Source organism: Acyrthosiphon pisum, chromosome A1 (genome assembly GCF_005508785.2).
Source record: "Acyrthosiphon pisum isolate AL4f chromosome A1, pea_aphid_22Mar2018_4r6ur, whole genome shotgun sequence".
NCBI classification, from domain to species: Eukaryota; Metazoa; Arthropoda; class Insecta; order Hemiptera; family Aphididae; genus Acyrthosiphon; species Acyrthosiphon pisum.
In genome coordinates this window covers 60,120,206-60,142,223 of record NC_042494.1, presented here as the reverse complement: position 1 = coordinate 60,142,223, position 22,018 = coordinate 60,120,206, and the positions used below count along the sequence as shown (strand labels likewise).

The window sequence follows — 22,018 nt, the reverse complement described above, 5'->3', positions numbered from 1 at the left end:
AGTATTAATATATATAGTAAACGAGCACTATAATGCACATCGGCGATTCGTGTTTTAACATAGGTATAGGTACACTTTTTTTTTGTAAATTATTTTTAATGTAATAAATAGAGTGGTTAGTAAACAAACACGATTCGACTAAAATGACGTAAATATTTCCTTTTAATTTTGTTGATATTTCTATACCTAAATAATATAATATGATTAGTAACAAACTTTTGGTGTAAGCCATTTTTATCAGTCATTAATCAAAAATCATATAATCCAGTTCATCTAACTATAAAACTTGTTTGTTATAACTTATATATTATAGATGCTATGTCCATACTCAACAGTAATTTTAACCCGCGCTGGTCAAATGAAATATTTTATACATTTTCGTTCTACACCCCAATTGATTTATCCATGGCTTACAGTTTTAATTTAATCATTTTAGCGAGTCTATGCAACTTAATGATTATTTTTATGTGAGTTACATTAAGTTGATAGAAAACATTTTAAAAAGTTTGAAGTCAATAACTATCCTAATTTTTTTTTTAACTTAGTTTCGTTAAAAATTATATGAAAACTTACATTTAACTTATCAACTTAAGTTAAGTTATTTATTTATTATTTATTTAATTTATAAACAGCTAGTCATATGATTTAAAATAATAAAAAGTAAATATTTATGCAACTTGCATCATCAATAATAATATTACTGTAATAACCTTCTCAACCCCCATCCCCCACCTTCCATCTTGTCAAAAACAAAAAAAATGTATGACTGCTTACATCTATAAGTACCCCCTGTAAATATTTTATTCATATTATTAATTGTGTACGCGATTAATAAAATGAAATGTATGTGTATACCTACACTATACATTAATCAGTAATCATATAAACTATAATTGTGCCCATAAGGTAGAGATTATTCATTTCAAATAAAACAAAACAAAAAAAAATTATTTATGAATTGAAACTTGGATTTGTTTAAAAGTAACTCGTTATTTAAAAATCAATTTAGTTAAACATTAAGTAATGAAAGTTAAATTTAAATGGGTTGAGTTAAAAAGCAAAAATTAACTTAACTTTAACTTTTTAACTCGTTTATGCTCAGACTTGTATTTTAGCCAGATATTTTAATAATGAAAAAATAACAACGAATTACCTATTCTGTAAAGATAAAATAAACAGTGCTTGGTTGTTCTACCTAATTTAAAATGTAAATGATTTTTTTAGTTTTATCGTGGATGAATATAATAATGAGATATAATAAAATTCGGTCTTAAAGTGTCGACTTTTAACGCCGTTAACTCTAACTTCTTCACTTGTTTGTATTATAACTACAGTTTCTACTTTAAACATTTCTCACGGTGAAGAGTCTTGCCGATGTGTTGAACAAAACTTTTTCGAGTGTGAAACGCGAATACGCTTTCAGACCTATTATTTCATAATCGGTATGATATCATATGTAATATATTCTATTACAATATATGTATTGCAAACGATAAATAAAAGAATATTGAAAATATCGCCCTAAGACGTACAGAGTATTATAATGCATTATGTAAGGATCGTTTTGTTCTACGAGATGAACAAATATATTGCGCGTTTCCGAGCAGCACTACATCGGCAGCAGGCGGCTTGAACAAGCTTTTAAATTTCGCACTTACGTCAATAACACATATAGGCGGACCTATATCAACGCTGAGGTATGAGTTAAAACGAAAACAATTTTTTTCCGTCAATGCATATTAAACGAAACCGTTATCGTTGTACGATACGCAGCTGACAGCATAGAGCTAGCTGATGTTGAAATTTTATTAATTTTTTTCATAAGTACAATACTTACCTATATATTCAAGTCAAATCAACAGCGTAAATATCATATACATTTCCCTGCCTGATGTTGATGTCAAGCACAATTATACCGTAGAGTATAATTTTATTCCACTTCGGTAGAACGAAATCGGAGAGCTCGCAAGTATTAAATAAGAAACTCGAGTATTAAACTGCAATTAAATTCGGGGGTTTATACATTTTTTTTAACCAATGATAGGTATGATAAAATAAAAACCCTATGTGTCACATCCTATTACATAATCATTAACCACATTCATAGTTTTTGATTTCATAGAAATTCGATGAATATAATAATAACAGGTGGAAGTTTTTACCAGTAGTCGAAGCATTTTTTTCTAATATTTATCATTTATACAGACATATACATATAAATACACACTCATCATTGTAAAATCAATACACTCATCGCTCTACTCAGAAATTAAAAGAATATGGTATGGTGCACAGTTTGTCGTTGATCACGTACATGTGATATTTTTACCATTAAGGGATTTTAGAAAAATGATGAATATCCAGAATATTTTTTAAATTAGAGGTTAAATTAATATGTATACGGAAATGTATTTAAACGTTTATTGCAAATATTGTTGTGATTGAAAAGTGCACAGTTTGAGTTAGATACATACAAAAAAAAAAAAAAAAACAATAACGATATATCAAGTATTACACTATCTGTAAAACATTTATTTACGAATAAGATTATTGCGTAGTGACAACGATAGCAAAAACAAAAAAATCACTCCAATTAAATATTCAGTGCATGTCATGACATCGATTTACCCGTCTCGGAAGAAACACTAACTGCGTACCAACTCGAAGTAATTTATTCTTAGCCCTAAATCCAGGATGTATTAATGACATTTGTAGTCTTACATTAGTCGTTTTGTAACAAATCGTTACATATTGAATATGTTGAAATTATAAATACGATTATTGCGTGGCATAATATATTATTTTTGTTTCCGTTGCACTAAAATCGAATGAGGACAAAATATATTGATTTTAATTAATTTAACAAAAAAAAATATATACATTTTTTTTAGATTTCGCGAGAAATGTCATGAGCTTATTTTTTACGGCAGTGCATGTTTTGTATTACCGAGTTATAATGTGGAAATAAATCTGATAAAAAAAGGTTCTTCGACTAATTAAAAAATGTAAAAAACCAAAGCATTTTATTTATAAGAACCAATTAAGTATTAGATTAATGTCAAAATAACTTTGACTTAGTTTAATTGTTGTGCTCTGGGTACCAGGTACTTTATGTTATCAGTTCATATTTTGTCGTCGAAAACAGTGAAACATTTGTACATAGATTTATCCAAATAATATGATTGGCGCTTTTTGTGTATGTTTTCATGATCCATGATTAATATGTATTCCCAAAAATAGTATTTTTATTTTTTTGTGGTAGGTATTATCAACATCCCAAACTTTATTATTTATATAATATTCCAAATCATATTATTCAAAATTTCAACGTCATATTATAGCTCCTACATCGTAACCATCTCCGCTTCGACATCCACCCAGGAAGATTTGCAAACGTTCTTAATCCGTTTTGTTCGTTTCACATTTGAACTTCCTCATGAACCCAAAGCGTACATAATTAATGTCAGTAACTGCCTCGTTTCGGACAAACTAGGAGAGTTCTGTTATCACATAATTATCCGACTGATGATAGCGTTAGAAGGTGCACGTCTGAAAGGTGAATATTTTTTTTTTTTTTTTTAATTCAGTGCCATTGTGGCAATACTCTAGAAGGTAAACGTGCAGCTATGGGGATACGAGTATATTTTTAAATTATAAAATTCCTATATATACGACACTATGAAATTACCGAATACGATATCATGATGTCGTCGTCCACGCCATCCTTTTAAAATCTCATCCATCCTGTGGAGTGTGGGACCATCACCTACGTGAATATTTGGTATAATATATATTATTCGATTTATATACAGTATATTGACATATTGAAAGTATATGTACGATAATTGTTTTATTTAATATATTTTTATGTTTGCATTATATTAATGTTTTTTTTTTTTTTTTTATGCATATCTACTACCAATATATATATAGTAGTATGTACTTTCAAAAAAATCTTCGTAAACAGCGAGCTGTTTAATCACATAGATTCCGTATTCGGTGGTCATCGTACGTAATTGAAATATTTCAGTAACTCATTCAATATCATACGAATACCAATTATTGGTATGTTGTGATCAATTTATAATGCATATTATATTGATTTCGCTGTCGTGGGCGAACTTCACGCACACCAACAATCGTCAAATTACTACGAAAGGTAATAAAATTTACGGGCACGAATAAAATCATTTAATATTATTTAGGTATATATATATATATATATAGGCAATGGAATTTAATATTGTAAACGAAATAATCGACTGTCTGTACATTTTAGGGCGTCACCATTTTCCGCGTTATAACGACCTCCCACGCGATTATCGCGACGTTTTAGTTTTCCGGCAGAAACAATAAAACTAAATTCAATCTTCTTTCAAACATTAAAATCAGTTTCGTGCACTAATGTGCCTATAAATTTATAAATGTATACGTATATAAGGCTTACGCGTCAGTTACACAAGTTGTACGAATCAGGGCTTATAAAATGTTAATTTTAGTTGATGTTTATTGTTTTTTATTACAATACGCATCAATCAAAATACAAAGTATTCAAAAAACAAAAACCGGATAACTTTTTTCCCGTCGTTTTATCAATAGGTAAATGCAAAAATTAAAGTATTATACTTGTCGGTATTCAAATATTGATAACAAAAGTATTTATTTGTATTTATTTACACAAAAAATCGTCGAACACCGATAAAGTGTTTGAAATAATATACAAAAATATAGATAACAATATTATAGTCCAGCTATGCGTTAACAATAAATATAAATATTGAATGGATATTCATTTTTACATCACATTATATTTGTTATTGAATTTTCGTTACTTTTTAGTTTTTACCACGATACAGTATAGGTATTATAATATTATACTTTGAATGGTTCAAGCGAATACTAACGATTTAGAGCTGCACGTGTATTATTCATTTATATCATGGACTATAATAATATGGTAGATAAAATTATTTTTGTTCTTCGTTAATCGAAATTTAATATAATATTATATTCATACGTGATATCGAATGAAAACTTTTGTAAATCGACTGATTGAAATCGGGATGAAACTATTCAAGCGCACACCTATATGTATGTTTTTCCGATAACTATAACCCACAAACGCAACAACTTTGAATCTCAATACTAATAAATAATACTTTCATTAGAACGGCAGTGGTCGTGCGTTAATCCGAGTATGGGTACTTTTTAAGCCGATCAACAGATGGACGCGAAATCTACAAAAATAAATAAAACAGCTCCGAAAAACTTCTGAGTGGTTACTATAATAATATTATGACGTAACCCAAAAGACCTCGGGAATACATGCAACGCGCGACGATGTTTTATGATTTTTATTTATTTTTTTGCACTCCAAACGGCAGTGACACCAAATGTTATTTCCAACTTTCCGTACGCCATACTCTCGTCGCATATGACAACTCAATAAAATTAAATTTTTTTTTTTATTTAAAACATATATTTACAATCTATTTTACAATAATCAGTAAGTATGATGACAAAGTTTATATAACATTATAAAATATTTGAATAGGAAGACCCTCAGTAGTGTCACCTGACCAGAGATTACATTAAGTTAAATTTAACACTAAAATAAGAATACAAAAACAAACAACTCGTTTACGTTTTCTGTATCAATTGAAAAAAATGTATACAAAGCGTTGATTTTTATCACCTAACCAGGTGGTGCCTTCCCCAGGTAATATACACATCCTTTCGAACAATATTATTTTTAAGGTGACCCAATGACTGGTGAAAAGTGTTTTTCGTTTCTACAAAATATTCAATTCGACCATTATTTCTCACAGACACTGAACACTACCAGCGATTAATCAAATTATGTGCTTCGTATGAGATCATATTTTCCAGGAACTATAATATAATATAACTAAATGGTTACCTGTCAGTTTTATATAACTTGAATGTTTTTTATTTTATTTTATTTTAAAAGTGTATTTTACGAAATCAATAATGAATAAAGATTTAATGTCAATTAAACAAAAAAAAAAAAAATACTGATTAATGTGAAAAGCGCCATGAATAAAATAATGATGAATAATATTATAAATTATTGTGGCTCTTCTGAACAAACTACCTATAATTATTGCTGTGATAAAAATCGGTGGTGACGATAAAAAAGATTAAAGTGGTTATATCGAAAATCGAGTGCTTAGTTTTGGTACAAGCCTTTAAAAAAAAATGTACACCAGAATATATAATTATCTATTTAAATTATTCACTTTTGGATAAAAGATTATATTATTTTAGTTGTTCACAAAGTTGAGTGCTGTGGAAATCCAAAAATTATATATAGTCAAATGGAATGAAATCAATTTTATATCCCGTATAATATATAATTATCTATTTTTTATTATTTAAATACTATATCTGTATAAATCAAAAATGTCTCAGTCTCGCTTTTTATTTTCTAATTTTTATTTTTAGGTGGCAACACGCCAACACTTCATCTTTTAATTTTTTTTGAAATTTAAATTTGTAAAATACATGCTAACAAATATTTTAATAATACTCTTATATTTTTATGGGCTTTTAATAGCCGTTTATCCTTGAAAGTACCAAAGAAACGCGCTGGAAAGACAAATTATCTATTGAAAACTTATTATAATAACAGTTACACAATTGTTTGATTTTAAAAATAGATATAATTATTTTCCTAAAACTGATTCTTTTCATACACCTACTTTAGAAATGGCTAGCTTTTTCTCTCCACTATTTTCTCTTCTCTATTAATGTATAATCAATAACGGTATCCACGTATTTAGTTGGATGATAATAATATGTTTTTTTTTTATGTTCATGGGAAAGTTATGAGCTTATGCCTTTGAAATAAAAAAACAACAACAAAATATCACTATTTTAACAGTTGGCCTCAGCCTCCATGTGTTGTAAGTGTGTTATTGTTATATTATATACGTCATCATACGATATATTACAAATATAATATACTGTGCGACGTCAATAGTCGTTTGCTTCTTTTGTGATTCGGTCGATTTGTCATCTTACGATAACAATGATTCCTCGACTGGTATATAAATAAATATAAAATGTATATTATACATAAATAATATTATATTTTTATATGAATAGTTGCATACGAGTACCTATGAGAGACATTCCCCACGTGAATAGTTTACGCGTATCATCCAACGTCGGATCATATATCAAATGTTAACCCGGCTGAATAGTTTGTAGCTTGAATTCACACTTTATTTTGCGTTTTGAAAGTTTTCGTACAATTAAAAAAACACCACTTTTGATGTACACCAAAGTCGTGGACAAAAAGATAAACGTTAAACTTTTTCGAAAAACATACTGACATAATATATTGAGTCTAAAGCGCTTTCAACGGAGTTTTACGCAGGTCAAACACCTGCGTAAAATTATAGCGTGCAACGTATTCATTGATAGAAATAAATTTTAAGTACATCACGATTCGTGGTATATTATTATCGTGTAACAATAATATATAATTAGTAAAATGGTATTTTAACTCGCAGCGACATCATCTACTGAGTCTCTTGTATGTTTCTAAGATGACAACGAAATCCGTGGCCAGTGACGACACGTAGTCCTCATTTGAAGTTAGTATCACCACAGTAAAATGTCTCAACGTTATAAATAAATCTAAAAATATGTGAATATGGTAAAAGTTGGTCGAAAAATGTTCAGTTTACTTGAATATTTCAAAAATCACAATATTTTGAATGAATGCATTATTAAAAGATAAAAAGGTGGTAGGGATGCTTGGTGAACCGCAAAGATTTTTTAAAGCGCAAAATATGATATATTATAAATCAGTAAAATTATAGTATCCTGATTATATTATATTATTTCGACTGTCAAACTATCAATAAATCGGATTAAATTATTTTTACAATCATTATAAGCGCATCGGGTAACGACCATTTTTTTTTTTTGAGAATTCAGCGGGAGCAAAACATTCTAAGTGCGTGCGTGAGTAGGAAATCATCATTAGTGCGTTTAACCGTATCACTGCGTGCTATGCTCGCGCACTTACAATAATCGCCAATGCACGGAATCATTGATCGCTTAAAAGTGTTGACGTTCTTCAGATCGACCAGAAACTACAGATTGGAACGTTCTACTTTATGTCTCTCATTATACCTACAGAGTTAACTTTTCCGAATTTAGTGAGGGTGAAAACCAGTCTGGACTGTCTGTGTTTACATTGATAATCCGGGTATAAAACTTCAAAAGCTCAAACTGACCGAGGAACTAAATTTAGAACTCTTGAAAAAGACTTACGCACTTTTGCTGCAAATAGGAATTTTTTATGGGCACTCGACATTGGAGGGTTACGTGGAGTCCTGATTTGCAAAAATATCAGAATACTACCGACATTGGCACTTGTGAATTTATAAAAAACTAGCTGATCCCGTGCACCTCGTCGCCCATTAAAAATACCTACTCCATATGTATTTTACAGATTATATTAATCTCAAAACGTTAATTAACATAATCAAAAAGGGATTACCGGATAAGCGGGCCAGGGACTGACGTTCTCGGTTGGTCCTCAACCTGGCTTCTCTTTGCTCGTCTGTTTCCGCGGCTCGTGTTTCCCGCTTCTTGCGTGCTAGAACTGCGGGACTATTTATCGATCGTTTGTTGTTGGGCATAATAAATTAACTAATAATAGTAGAAAATCTTATAATAGTTGCAATTGAATTCGGTTATAAATATGAATCGTTGGGCACTATAATAAATAACAAACATTTTAAACCATTGGCAACCAATAATTATTATTATTATAGCTTTGAAACCCACGGTAACTATTTAAAAACAAAAAGGTCCATAAGTTTCAAAATATTATATAATTGATTGCCATGGGTAGATGGACACACCCGTACTATATCTGATCCTGTGCAATTCGTTGCTCATTAAAGAGCTATAATTATAAACAACACTCATGGTAACCTTGGTAACCATAGTAACCATGGATCATGGTAACCTTAATAGCCATGAAATCTTGGTAACCTTAGTAACCATGGCAACCTTGGTAACCATGGTAACATGGACACACAGACAGACACACTGACATACATTCATTTTTATATATATATAGACAGACTTGCAGGACATTCTTGCAAACTATTTGCTAACTCTGGCTATGGTCATAATTTTCAAAACATTTGAACAAAGTCGAAGGGTTAGGTTAGACTTCCCGGACGCGGCTTACACTTGGACCGACATCGGTGAACTCGAAAAAGTCGACCTAGGGTCATTAATTGTACGTGGAATAATTCGTTAGGCTGAAAAACGATCCAGTATCAACGTGCACTTCCCACACACAACCATTCGTCTATGACCAATAAACCGATACAAATGTTTTTAATTTTTGTTACTTTGGTGTTCGCAGACAATACGAGGAGAAGCTGGCGGCGTATGTTGCGCCGAAACTACCGGAGGACCCGGTCAGACGAGACGGACATCCGGTCGGCCACCGGTGACGAGTTGACCGGCGTGATGGCGTCGTCGGTGAGCGGTGGTGGCGGTCGGAAGCAAAAGGGTCACGGCGATTCGGCGGTCGGCGCGGGCACAACGAGACCCGGCGGCAGCAACGGTGCGCTGGCGTCGGGTTCGCGGTGCACGGCCACGGCAGAAGACGATAGCAGGGCCGCCGACAGCGTGGACGACAGCCCGCGGTCCGGTCACCACCACCGTCACAACAACCGCGATCACCACCACCGGCCGACGACGCCAGGCGCCAGTTGTCGGGGCACTCCGCGGCCATTCCGGCACAACCCGTCGGTCGGGTCCACCGACACGGAAATGACGTCACTGGACGCCCGCGAGCTGTGGCTACCCGACACCGAGCCCACGCCGTCCACCATGTCTGCACTGCACCAGTTCGGTGCCGAAATGCTGCGGCTGTCCCGGGGCCTGGAGAAGGTGGCCTCGCCTGAGTCCAAGCCGGCATCCCCCGACATGTCCAGGTGCTGTTAAAGTTCAATCGATTTTAAACCTATGTATTATTATGGTTTTGGTGGGCTAGTTTATATCAATGTGCACATATTGCGTTGGCTACTGAATAAATTTAGTTTAAGTATACATAGGTACTATAACATGGTAATCTGGTAACCACTATTCACCTGCAATGCGTGCTGTGTGCGAATTTTGGACGGTTTTGCTTGGCCCCAGATATGGATAGCGTATGGCCAAACGAGAACTATAATAGCTTGTTTAAAACATTTTGTTTTTGAAGCCATGTTTATACTTAAGTATTGAATTGACGAGAAGTGCGATGACATCGGTCGATGATTGTCGTAGTCCAGTCAAAATGTGTGTTGTGTGAGGGGCGAGAATGAGACACTCACTCCAAATGCAAAATTGAATGAATAACGGATATCAGATTTAATTTCAATGAAATGCTAACACTAGTTACATAGGTCTACTTACATTCTTTAACTTGTAATTGCCGGTGGTCTTCATCTTTGTAGGCGTTTGCTACCGGTGTATTGGTCCGACGTCTCACCTCCCCCGTGATGTGGTAAGGTTGGAGTCACGCTATTACTGCCCCGAAGTGGTGTTTTATAGTAACGTGCATTGACAGTACACTGCAGATATTTTACTTTGTAATTGCGACTGCTGAGAACTACGTCAGAATGGAGGAGGTGAAGGCGAGGATTAGGTTCATGGCTATTATAGTTTCTATAATCTCTGCCAAACTATGTGTAAAAAAAAACGATAAGTATAAAAAAATTACTGCTCTAAAAGTCGTGATACCATTTTATAGCTAACCAGCAGTCTTTTAACTAGGTATATAGATGTAATTTATGTTAAACTAGTCATCTAAATAATTCACTTTAGAATGGTGAATTTAAAACACTCGATAATTAATACGCAATACTTATTTCAATGATAGTAGACTATATTATATTATGTACGCATATGCTAAAGTATTTTTAAATATTTAACTTAAGTTGACAAAATATGTTCAATTATTTTTTCTAGTTTTCGAGTATTGTATTGCCTATGTTTGCATTTTATGAATTTTTTTATTTGTATGCTTAGCGTGACACAACCTAGTCGTTGGATATATTATAAAAGTAATATACGGTCGTATGGGGCTTATAGACTTGGGAACTACTGAACCAATTGGCACCAAATTTTGCATATACATACCTTAACACTCAGGGAGTATTTATAGCTTTGTATATTTTAAACTCCTGTATATTTTTATAGGGTTGGTTACACAGACATTTCGTTTTAGATCAATAAAATCGAATATTTTTTGTTTATATAATTTAAATTTTAGGATTCCCATTAGTTATAGAAACAAAAAAGACGTATGTATAATCTATATAGATATATAAAAGTGACTATGTTTGTAGCATATAATTAAATACTATATTAATATAAGTACTCAAAAACTAATCGACCGTTTTTGAAAAAAATGTCAAAGATTGTTTTTAAAGATACCGTAAAAGTTTAGATAGTAGTTTGATGCACATATAAAAATATACCTAGTGATATATTCAAATCCCCACATTTATTTATTTGTTTAAATAAAAATAATTAATTAAATTAATTAAATAAAAATAAATAAATAAGTAAAGCTACCACATTGACCTTGGCCGAATTGGTTTACAAAATGAGGTACACCGATACCGATATGTCTCTGAACTGAAGTAGGTACACTAAAACTCAAATACCGCAATATAGCAACGTACCTACTTCATATGTTTACACGGGTGAAGTTTTGTTATACAGTTAATTATTACATAAAAATGTATTCACAAACAAAAATACCTGTCCATTAAAACATTTAAACACAATTTTAAATCATATCTCAACTTATAAGATAACATACATTTCACGAAAACTTTTCGTTATAATTTCGATTAAGGTGCTTCAAAATGTTTCTACAAATAATTCATTCTACAATAAATTAATATCAAAAAAAAGTGTTTCTTATTTGAAAAAAATAAGTATTTATTCAAACAAGACATGCCTTGTCTTCTTAAATGGTATAAAAATGTAAGTAATTGAGAATATGGTATATATACTCTAAAGTACGTTAATAATACTTAAAAATTCTAAAAATTACAATTTGAATATAATATCTATTATTAAAAAAAAATAGGGGTGGGTATCAGTGGCGAATTCTCCAGGTATGCTCAGCATCCCAGACAGCAATTTTTTGTTTAATAATATTATTATAACATTATAATAACGAATAATATTAGTATAACGTTATATAAGACTATTATAATATTATTATTACAAAATGCTGTCTGGGATGCGCCGCATGCTTAACAATAAAAACGTAATTAATAAAAATACAAAAATTATTTTTCATCAATAATATAATATTACATATTTAATAAAACCATAATGTATGACAAAAATATCATCTATTTCTAAGCTTACGATGCTTTTTTTCGCTGTGAAATACCGGTTACTCCGAAACCTTTAGCCGTGGTACTAACCACTCAAGGCATGCTTAGTCAGTTGCGCTTCGTCAATGAATTTTGTAATATAATTAAAATTAATGTTAATTTAATTAAATCCTTATTTATAAATTAAATAGAACTATAATACATTATGATAAATAAACATGCCCATACATCGGAGTCAGCATTCGCCACTGGTGGGTATGGTTGGTAAATCATTGTCTAACATACATATAGGATGATTCATTTAAAGGTAAACACTAACTTTCTCAAAAAGTATTAATGTTTTTAATTTTTTTTAATTCCTACAAAACATTTTACTTTATTTATTAGGATTTTTCTGATAGTATTAATATAATATTAATATCAAATTTTAAACTATAATAATTAATTAGTTAAAAACATTTAAAGTTTGATGTGCAGCAGAGTAAGTGGCACAACGGTATTACTCGAAACCTTGGTACACTTATTGGATCAGCACAACTAAACTTCACTGTTACTAATATAACCACGTTCCATTTATTAGATTAAATAATTTTTGAGTATGTGAATTTGCCATTTGGGTTATTATAAATGGATACAATATTGAATTATTATAAGAATCATAATGTGATTTAAAATACACTAATAATTTAGATAGATGTATAATGTATATTATGGACTATAGTATATTAGTATAGATTATACAATATTGTAATAAAAAATATAAATGTATTAACTTCACTACCACAATGCTATCTAAGAACCCTCTATGTTGATATTACGATAAGTACATTTTCCTTTTTAAGTTTTTTATTGACATCCGATACTTCGAGGGAATGACCTAGTCGAGATAGATCTAATTAGTTTCAGTTCAGTTAAAATCAATTTAGTTCCAATAAAAAAATATAAATTATAATGTTAAATATCGTAGTGATCTAGCCAGTGAAGCGGTCCAATTCGAGTGGCATTATATTATAATATATCGTAAATCATATTATACGTTGTATGAACTAAATTTTTCTAAAACGGCGAATATGATCGAGCTTCATGAGATTATAAGAAATCATATTATGGGCCGGAAAATTACAGCCAAAAATAACTTTTTATCACGCCTGCACCGAAAGTTTAGTTTTTGATGTTGGAAAGCGACCTTTTTCCAGCCAGTGGCCGTAAAGTGGGAATCTCCAAAATGACGGGTGGTAAAGTGGAAATCCTAAAAAGTGGCGGGTGGTAAAGTAGAAGTCCCCAAAAGTGCTGGGCGCGCATATCACCCGTATGGTGTATTCAACTAGACACTGAAATCTATACCACGGTTCCTACGAAACATAAACTTTACATAAGCAGAGTTAACGAAAAAAGTTAACTCTGCTTATGCAAGGCTGGGCAAGTTAACTATTTTTTTTAACTTGTTAAGTTAATTTGGAAAAATGTAAGTTAAGTTTAAAGTTAAAAGTTACTTTCCTTTTTTATTTAACTCGTTAAAGTTACAAGTTAGTTGGAAAAAATAAATAACTTAACTTAGTTAAAAATAATTTACTTTTTTTTTTCATATAAAACTTATAATTACACCATTTACACCTCATGTTAAAGATCTACAAATAACATAATATTATAATGTAGGTCTTTATATCTTAAAAAAAATGTATTTTGTTGTAAGTACTTATATATTATGAAATCCAACAAAATAATTAAATTATTTGTATATTTTATTTTTTTACCTAAAAGTTTTCCAAAGTGATGGTAAAACTTTTAAATTTTACTTTGTTATTACCAACTATGAACTAAATATTAATAATCAAATTAATTATAAAAGTATATAATTTAACGTGATTATAAAATGAATTAACGAGTTAAGTTATAAGTTACTTTAAAAAAAAAGTAATTCGTTAAGATAGAAGTTACTTCTTAAAAAAAAAAAGTAACTCGTTAAGTAACTTAGTTAAAATTAACTTAACTTTTTAACTTAACTTTAACTTTTTAACTCGTTAATGCCCAGCCTTGTGCTTATGTAAAGTTGTTATCAGAGTTGTCCTTTTTTCATCAGAGTTGATCTTTTTTTTTATCAGAGTTGTCCTTATTTTCATGAGAGTTGACGTTTTTTTCATCAGAATTGAACAACGTTTTTTCACATACCTATATATTTAATAATGTTACCACAGAATGACAAAATTATAATATATTCTGTTTTTTTTTTATATAATTATGTATTAATTACTATTATTCCGTTTTAATTTTTTTTTTTTTAAACTTATAATTAGAAAAAAATATGTACATACATAGTTTGAAGTTTAATTTTTTTTTTGTCCGTCATCTTGCTACAATATTGTCGTCGGTCTCGATGTTATTTGAAACGACTTGATGTCACAAATCTTATTCCGATAGTTGGCATGTTTGAATATCGTCGTTGGGCTGATAGTTCACGGAGCTGTTTTTGTGAGAAGCTAATACTGAACGCTTGAAAAATAATTTGCTTATATAATCGTTTTTAACTCTCTTTGAACGTTTATATTTTAGATATCAAGTTTTTGATTTAGATCCTTGTTTATTTTATTTCTGGTTACGTAAGGTTAGGTAAGGTTAGGTTACTGGCGCCGCGGAAGAATGTGAAAACAGATCCCGCGGCGTCTTCTGTTCAAAACAGAAAAAAATGTAAGGTTATATTAGGTTAGGTTAGTCCAGCTCTGACCTTTGGCGGCGTCGCGGAAGTATTGCGAAAGCAGTTACCGCGGCGTCGTCGGTTACAAACTGAAAAAAAAAAAAAGTCCAGCTCTGACCACAAAACACTCCCACATTCCCAAGATATTTTATCAAAAAATCTATTCATTTCATAAATATTAAATATAAATTTTTATTCTATTTAGATTTTTTATCAAATATGGAACTTTTATCAAACAGAAACATTTTTTATTAAATATGAGTATATGACAACATAAAATATATTTATACAATATAATATGTAATATTAGAGCACAAAATTAAAAATTCATATTTTTAAAAAAGCATAATCACCATAATAAATGATAAGTCATATATTTAATAAATATATTATTCATTCAGAAACAATATAATGTTGTGTATTATTCATCAATCTATTATCGTGCAATAATTGTTAAAACTCAATAACCGTTTCCCAACCTGAAATTCTATCGCATGTGCGTAGTAAGTAATAGTCGAACAGCGCACTCACGTGGTCCCTCTGGAACTTAGCCCATTTTCCGTCTATTAGTTTAAGGTCTATAGTTGCTTTATAGATACCAGCCTACATTACCTTGGCCGTGATGGCGTGATCAATGAACGCAGAGGCGTGATAAAAAATAGTATGTGTGGCTCGTGCGGGAAGGCAATTTCAGTCTTGGGCGAAAATCGACACTCTCCTTGCGGCTAGTACTGTACACGTCGCCTGCGACTGAAATAGCTCACTTCCCGCTCTTACCAAACAATATACTATTACTGACGTATCTCTATTCCCTCCATATCAAAATGTTGGACGAACATATTATTATTCTATAATAATATTATGGAGTCTGTAGCTGACGTATTTGTCCACATAAGCTGTGTAAAGTTTCAGAGTATGGTGCGAATAAATCCCCATTAAATTTAATTAATTTAGTATTAATGTTTCATTTCATAAATTATTGAACAAATTAAATATAATATAATATAGATACGTGCATTCAATGCCGTAAAAATCATAGGTGCAGGCGGTGCACAGCACTGGGGCCCGCAGGGGCGAAGGGCCCTTAGCGGATGGACGTCAATTTTTTTTTTTTTTTAATTTGGTTCATAATAATTTTATTATTATCTTGTATTTAATTTCATATAGCAAATTTTAAAAGCCTGGTCCGTTTTACTTAGAATTGTTAATCTAAATATTGGAAAAATTACTAATCCTTGATTTTATTCAACTGTATAAGTCAGATGTGACTTCAGATTTATCAGTAATATATCAGTATTAAGTATTGAAAGAGGTCATACTGAGGAAATAAATATTGAAAAGATTATTGCTGATTTCGCAAATGCTAAAGCTCGGAAGAAAATGTTTTTTTAATACTTAAATATTATAAGATATGCAACAGGTATATTATTATAAAACAATAGTAATAGTTATTTTTATTTTTATTTTTAGTGTTACATGAAAACTAAAATTGTTATTCTTATATTTTATTGTAAATAAATTCAATACATCCACAAATACTATCCTATCTAAGGAGTAAAAATTACTATGGTGTGAATTCAGTCCGACTTTTTTATGTATCTCAAGAAAGAGGGGCCCATATACATTTGTTTACACCTGGGTTTTTGACTCTCTAGTTACGGCACTGCGTGCATTATTATTTCGGTAAATATAATGATAATTATTATTATTAAGTTTAAATTGCATATTATTCATACATAATAGTTATTGAGATTGTGTATCTATGGGATTAGTAGTAGTAATTACGTAAACTTCAATAAACAAACTTGACTTAAGATTATTTACAAAGGTATAAATATAAAAAAAAAAAATCATTTTAAATTTAAATTAGTGATTCTTTCAGAAGTTGAATCGAAATACATAATGTATTCTATCGACAGGTTTAAACTTTAAAGTAAGAAAAACTGTAATAATATATTACTTACAAATATTGTAATATATATTACAGCGTTATTTACTTTAAACCTTTTCCTAATCTCGTTAATCCAGTTTTTTGTTTCACTGTATAATTTTCAGGACAATGTTATTTTTAAAATATTTTTTATAGCAGAGATAATAATTCTTTATTAAATTATTAAAATACTCGTAGTCAAATTTTAACATAATATTAATGTAAGCCTAAATCATAATATTCTATTTTTTCTAAACAATTTATTAAAAAAATCCTACGTAGCTCAAATAGGTATAGCAGACAGTCGTACGTATACATATATCCAATGTATACATTTATTTTAGAATAATAAAAGTTTAACATGATCTCAAATTTATCGGAATTCGGAAAAAAGTTGTATTCTTGAACTTGAGAATGTCGCGTGTGAGGCGTTAAAATATTATTCGTTATCATCAGCAGAATTTTGATCATATCCCGACGAATGTTGGATGACGAACGATCAATAATTTAAGCCCGAAGAACACTGCTAAAGAATTCCGTCAAGTGTAAGCCACCTACAATACTGTCGGTGAATTGAAAATAAGACTACACCTGCGATTAGTGCTTATATTTTTTCTCAGAGGCAAATATTGAATAAGCCAAAAACCTGTAACAATATTACTACAGTTCGTTCTATTGCAGCGGACAGCAAACCTAAGTTTAGCTTTTGCTATGACGACTCGATGATTAAAAAAAACTCAACACGAAAAATATCACACCGAAAGCGTCTTGTAAATTCCAGTATTCCTAGCATCGCACACGTGCCTAATGGAAATATGTCTCTGGCAAAGTTAATACTACGTAAGAAATAATTAAATCTCGCCTGACACTCTTATGCATGTAAACCGTGACGCATGCAGGAGTAGCGAGAAAGACGTTTTGTTTGTTTGTTTTTATCCAGTATCATAATATATAATATTATCTAGACTCAAACGGAAGGGATTTTTTTTCTATCCATTTAAACGTAGTTGTTATACTTCGTAAATATTCGTAAACGTCTCATAAATAATATTATTATATTATGATGTATCTACGTAGTCGTTTTGTATTTTTAGATGAATTGATTTTACATCGATAAAGACTTTTTCACTTGGTAAAAAACCTCAAAAATGTAATACAAGGTTCCTTATAAGTTCTATTAATGTAAGTTCGCATATATAAAGACTCATACCCACGGTTGTTATTATAAGCATTTAAAGTTCGAATTTTGACAAAATTCATCAACATTCCTAAAATTTAAAAACTATTATTCAGTTAGAAACGCATAAAAGTATTTCCGTTCATAGCTAACATAAGACATTTTAATAGGTTCTCTACAAGATTTACTACCTCTATCAAAAATAAAAATTTCACCGGAAAGTCACACCATTTATAGCCATGAGATTTCAATTTCGAGTTTTTTTATTTAATTTGATTATTTATACCAGTATGCTGGATTGACAGTGCCTATGTCTCCGATCAGAATCATTTTTTGTATACAATGATTTATCATTGAATTTAAATATAACTCATCCATTACAATGATATGCTCGACTGTACAGCAGAGTAGTAACCACTTATCAAACTTTTTTAGTTTATTTTTTTCGAACAAAATACAAACACGCGATCCTATATTTCATAAAATATGTTTATTTTATAGTATAAGTTCAATGAAATGACTTACATCGCTGCCAATATTAGTTTTCTTACTATATATAAATTAAATTAATTCATATTATTTGCATTAGGGTCCCTAAATACTCATTAAATTACCAACACTGCTTTTATTACCATGTTAAAATTAAATATAATTTCTTAAAAGGTGGATCTTGATGGTGTGTGTATGTGTGAATGTGTGTGATACAACTATAATTTAAACTGTTTTTTTTCATTTTGATTTAAACTTTTATCCAACTAATCCCATAAAATATGCAAAAACCTCTCGGATGGCGTATATTAAAAAATTATGCACAAAATATGTATTTACATTTTTGATAGTATAATATGATACGCATTAAACTTTATGTTAGCTTATAGCGTTTATTATTATTATTATTAGGTATAAAATAACTACACATTTTGAAATACATTAAACAAAAAAGTTATAATAATACATTAATGTTGATACATGAAATACCGTTTAGTTTTCTCTGCATATTTGATAACATGATGATGATTTATTGTGTCGTTAATGTGAAAAAAAAATAAATAGACGTCAGTTGTCACACATTGGATTTTAAAGATTCCGTGGGCGAGATTCCATTGTGCTGTTAGTTTATACTACGGGACATAAAACAAAAGTTTAGATACACTTTAAAAAAAAACCACAATTTCTGCCTTGTAATTCTTTTTATACTCTTCCGATAGTCCGCTGCACCAAAATTATAAAATTACAAAGCCCGAATCCGTGTAGATTGAACCTATATATTATATACTCTAAGGATTGAACACAATTTTGTTTTGATCGAGGAAATAGACATAATAGTATAATACTATATCACAATCGATCTATATAATGGCGTAATAATGACATTTATATAGGTACTTGTTAAATTACATGATTTATTTTTGTAACGCAATAAACTAAAAACTCTTTTTGACTTGACACACTATTACTCCTCCTGCAATTGTGTTCCAGTCCCATTGAAAACGTATATTGCCTCTGGTGCTCATCGTAAATGTAAGGGCAAATTCATACTAGCTGAAGTACCTTTCCTAGCATCGAACGTATATACCAAAAATAATATTATACGAGTCACGTTCAGAGTTTTATCAACTATACGTATTAACGAAACGAGTACTGAGTAAAAAAAAAAATCTTACACAAAATTGGTAGATAAATAAAAAAGAATCCTAATTTCTAAGAAACTTAAAAATGTATTAAATAATATTGATAATATTGTATTAGGTTATGATGTTATTGCATAATATTACCTATTATTATGATATTATTAGATAAGATTCTTTAGACCTTAATTAAAGGTATACCTACATTCATTATTTTTGTATTTATTTAACTAAATTATTTGCAAACAATAAAAGTTAAAGTTATTGAATAAGTTACTGAGCATATTTTATTAAAATCTATTTTGATATGAAAATAATCAGAATTATTTATACCATCAAATATTAGGTTAAAACAATTTTGAATTTATTTAAAAAATAAATTTTTTTTAGAGATTTTATTTTTACATTAGGTACCTAAAATCGATATAAATAATAAATATAAAAATAACCCAAAATAATATAAGTTCTGCTGAAAAATTCCAAATATATGAATAAAAAGTGAATTCAAATTATTTTTAAGGTAACAAAATCCATCAAATAAATATTCAAATTTATTGCGACGAATACCTTGGTAAAAAAATCTTATTACTCCAACAGATATTTTTGATCATTCTTTAGTTTTTTTAAACTAAATTTGAAATTTGAAATGTTTTGTTATTTTATAACTTTGCTTGAACGTTCTTAAATCTTAAGAGTTGAACACAATTTTACAAACTACAGTTTAATTGTTCTCTTTCAATATATTTTAGCAGCTTTGTAATAGGTATAGCTAATCAAATTTATAGTGATGAATGATGATAAACTGGTGCACGACTTATACAATTCAGATAAGCAAAACAATAAAAACTTTTTTGACATAAATTATATTACGTATTATAATATACATATATACCTACATATAAATTTAGATATAAGAGTGGTGTGTTTCTGTGCAGAAGATAAGTTGGATGTTAAGCGTGTATTAAATGGCAGTAGGGTACTATACTACTTTACTCGCTTATTATAACTACCTCGATGTCGCGTTGGCCGTTGCCATCGACCCAAAATAGCAATATTGCCAAATGGCTTCACAATTTACATTACCTACGTAGGTAATTGAAGCGTTTCAAAGTGTCTCGTTTTGGTAATTTATACTATATTACATTAATAATGATACCAACCAAAAGAATTCAAATGTAGTGCTGTAATCCAATAGACACTTTAAAATGGTATGAAAAATGCAGATGATAATAATATGTAGTGGACTCTTTAAAAAAAGTATTTAGAAACAAGTGTTTAGTTTGGCTAGATTATTAAAAAAAAAAAAAAAACATTGATATATTTAAGATAGTATTATTAATCCCACAAGCATAATATAATATATAGTAAACCATGTGTACAACTATAAATGTATGACAAAGCAACATAGAATCATAATAATATATTATTCAATAGTGAAACATTTCAAATAATGTAATCAAAATATATTTTTATAAATACAAATTTACATTCTTACAGGAATGCGGAGTTCATAATATTACTATTGCTTTTAGTCGAATATAAATTGTACACGGCCACTGGTACACACGTCTGTAAAATATTACAACTCTCAAGAATTTTGACGACGACGATATAGATATCATTTTTATACCTGCCCTTTTTGTATATAACTACCTAATGTATGAAATTACGAAAATTCCAACTTTAACTCGGACACTCATCTCAACAATATAATATAATATATAGTTTAAAAACAACGCGGATAAATATTGAACTCCTCGTTTTCGGTATCATTAACTTTACACCTTCATAATATAACGTCCTTATTTTTTTATGAAATCATTCAAAACGTAACTGTGTGTGGCGCATAATTTATACCTCGCATTGGTTGATTTATTGTTTTTTCATTATATTTTAATTCCTGTGTGCGATTACGTCATATGTCGTAATGACCTGATCAACATAAATAAAAGTTAATGAAATCGTAAAATATTAATGCAATAAATAAACATGTGCTTAAATCATATTATACTTGTACCAATTCTATAATTAAAATGTGCTTCCCTAGGGATCAAAATTTCCGAAAAAAAAGGTTTTCCGAAAAAAACGGGAAAAAACCCGAGAGAAAAATGAGAAAAATTGGTTTCATTTAAAATTTCCGGAAAAAATGGTTTTGACGAAATAAACTGGTTTTTTTCCTGAAAAAATTTA

General features: G+C 30.0%; 1 protein-coding gene across 1 annotated transcript in view; it reads left to right on the top strand.

Annotated features, from left to right (window-relative positions):
• Window positions 1-22,018, top strand: part of LOC100575043 — a gene marked incomplete at its 5' end in the record, with an annotated part of 207,893 nt that overhangs the window by 168,917 nt on the left and 16,958 nt on the right. The window contains one exon of the mRNA XM_029487337.1: window positions 9,419-9,995. Coding sequence (XP_029343197.1) covers window positions 9,419-9,995 — 577 coding nt within the window. The remainder of the gene's footprint in view (window positions 1-9,418; window positions 9,996-22,018) is intronic.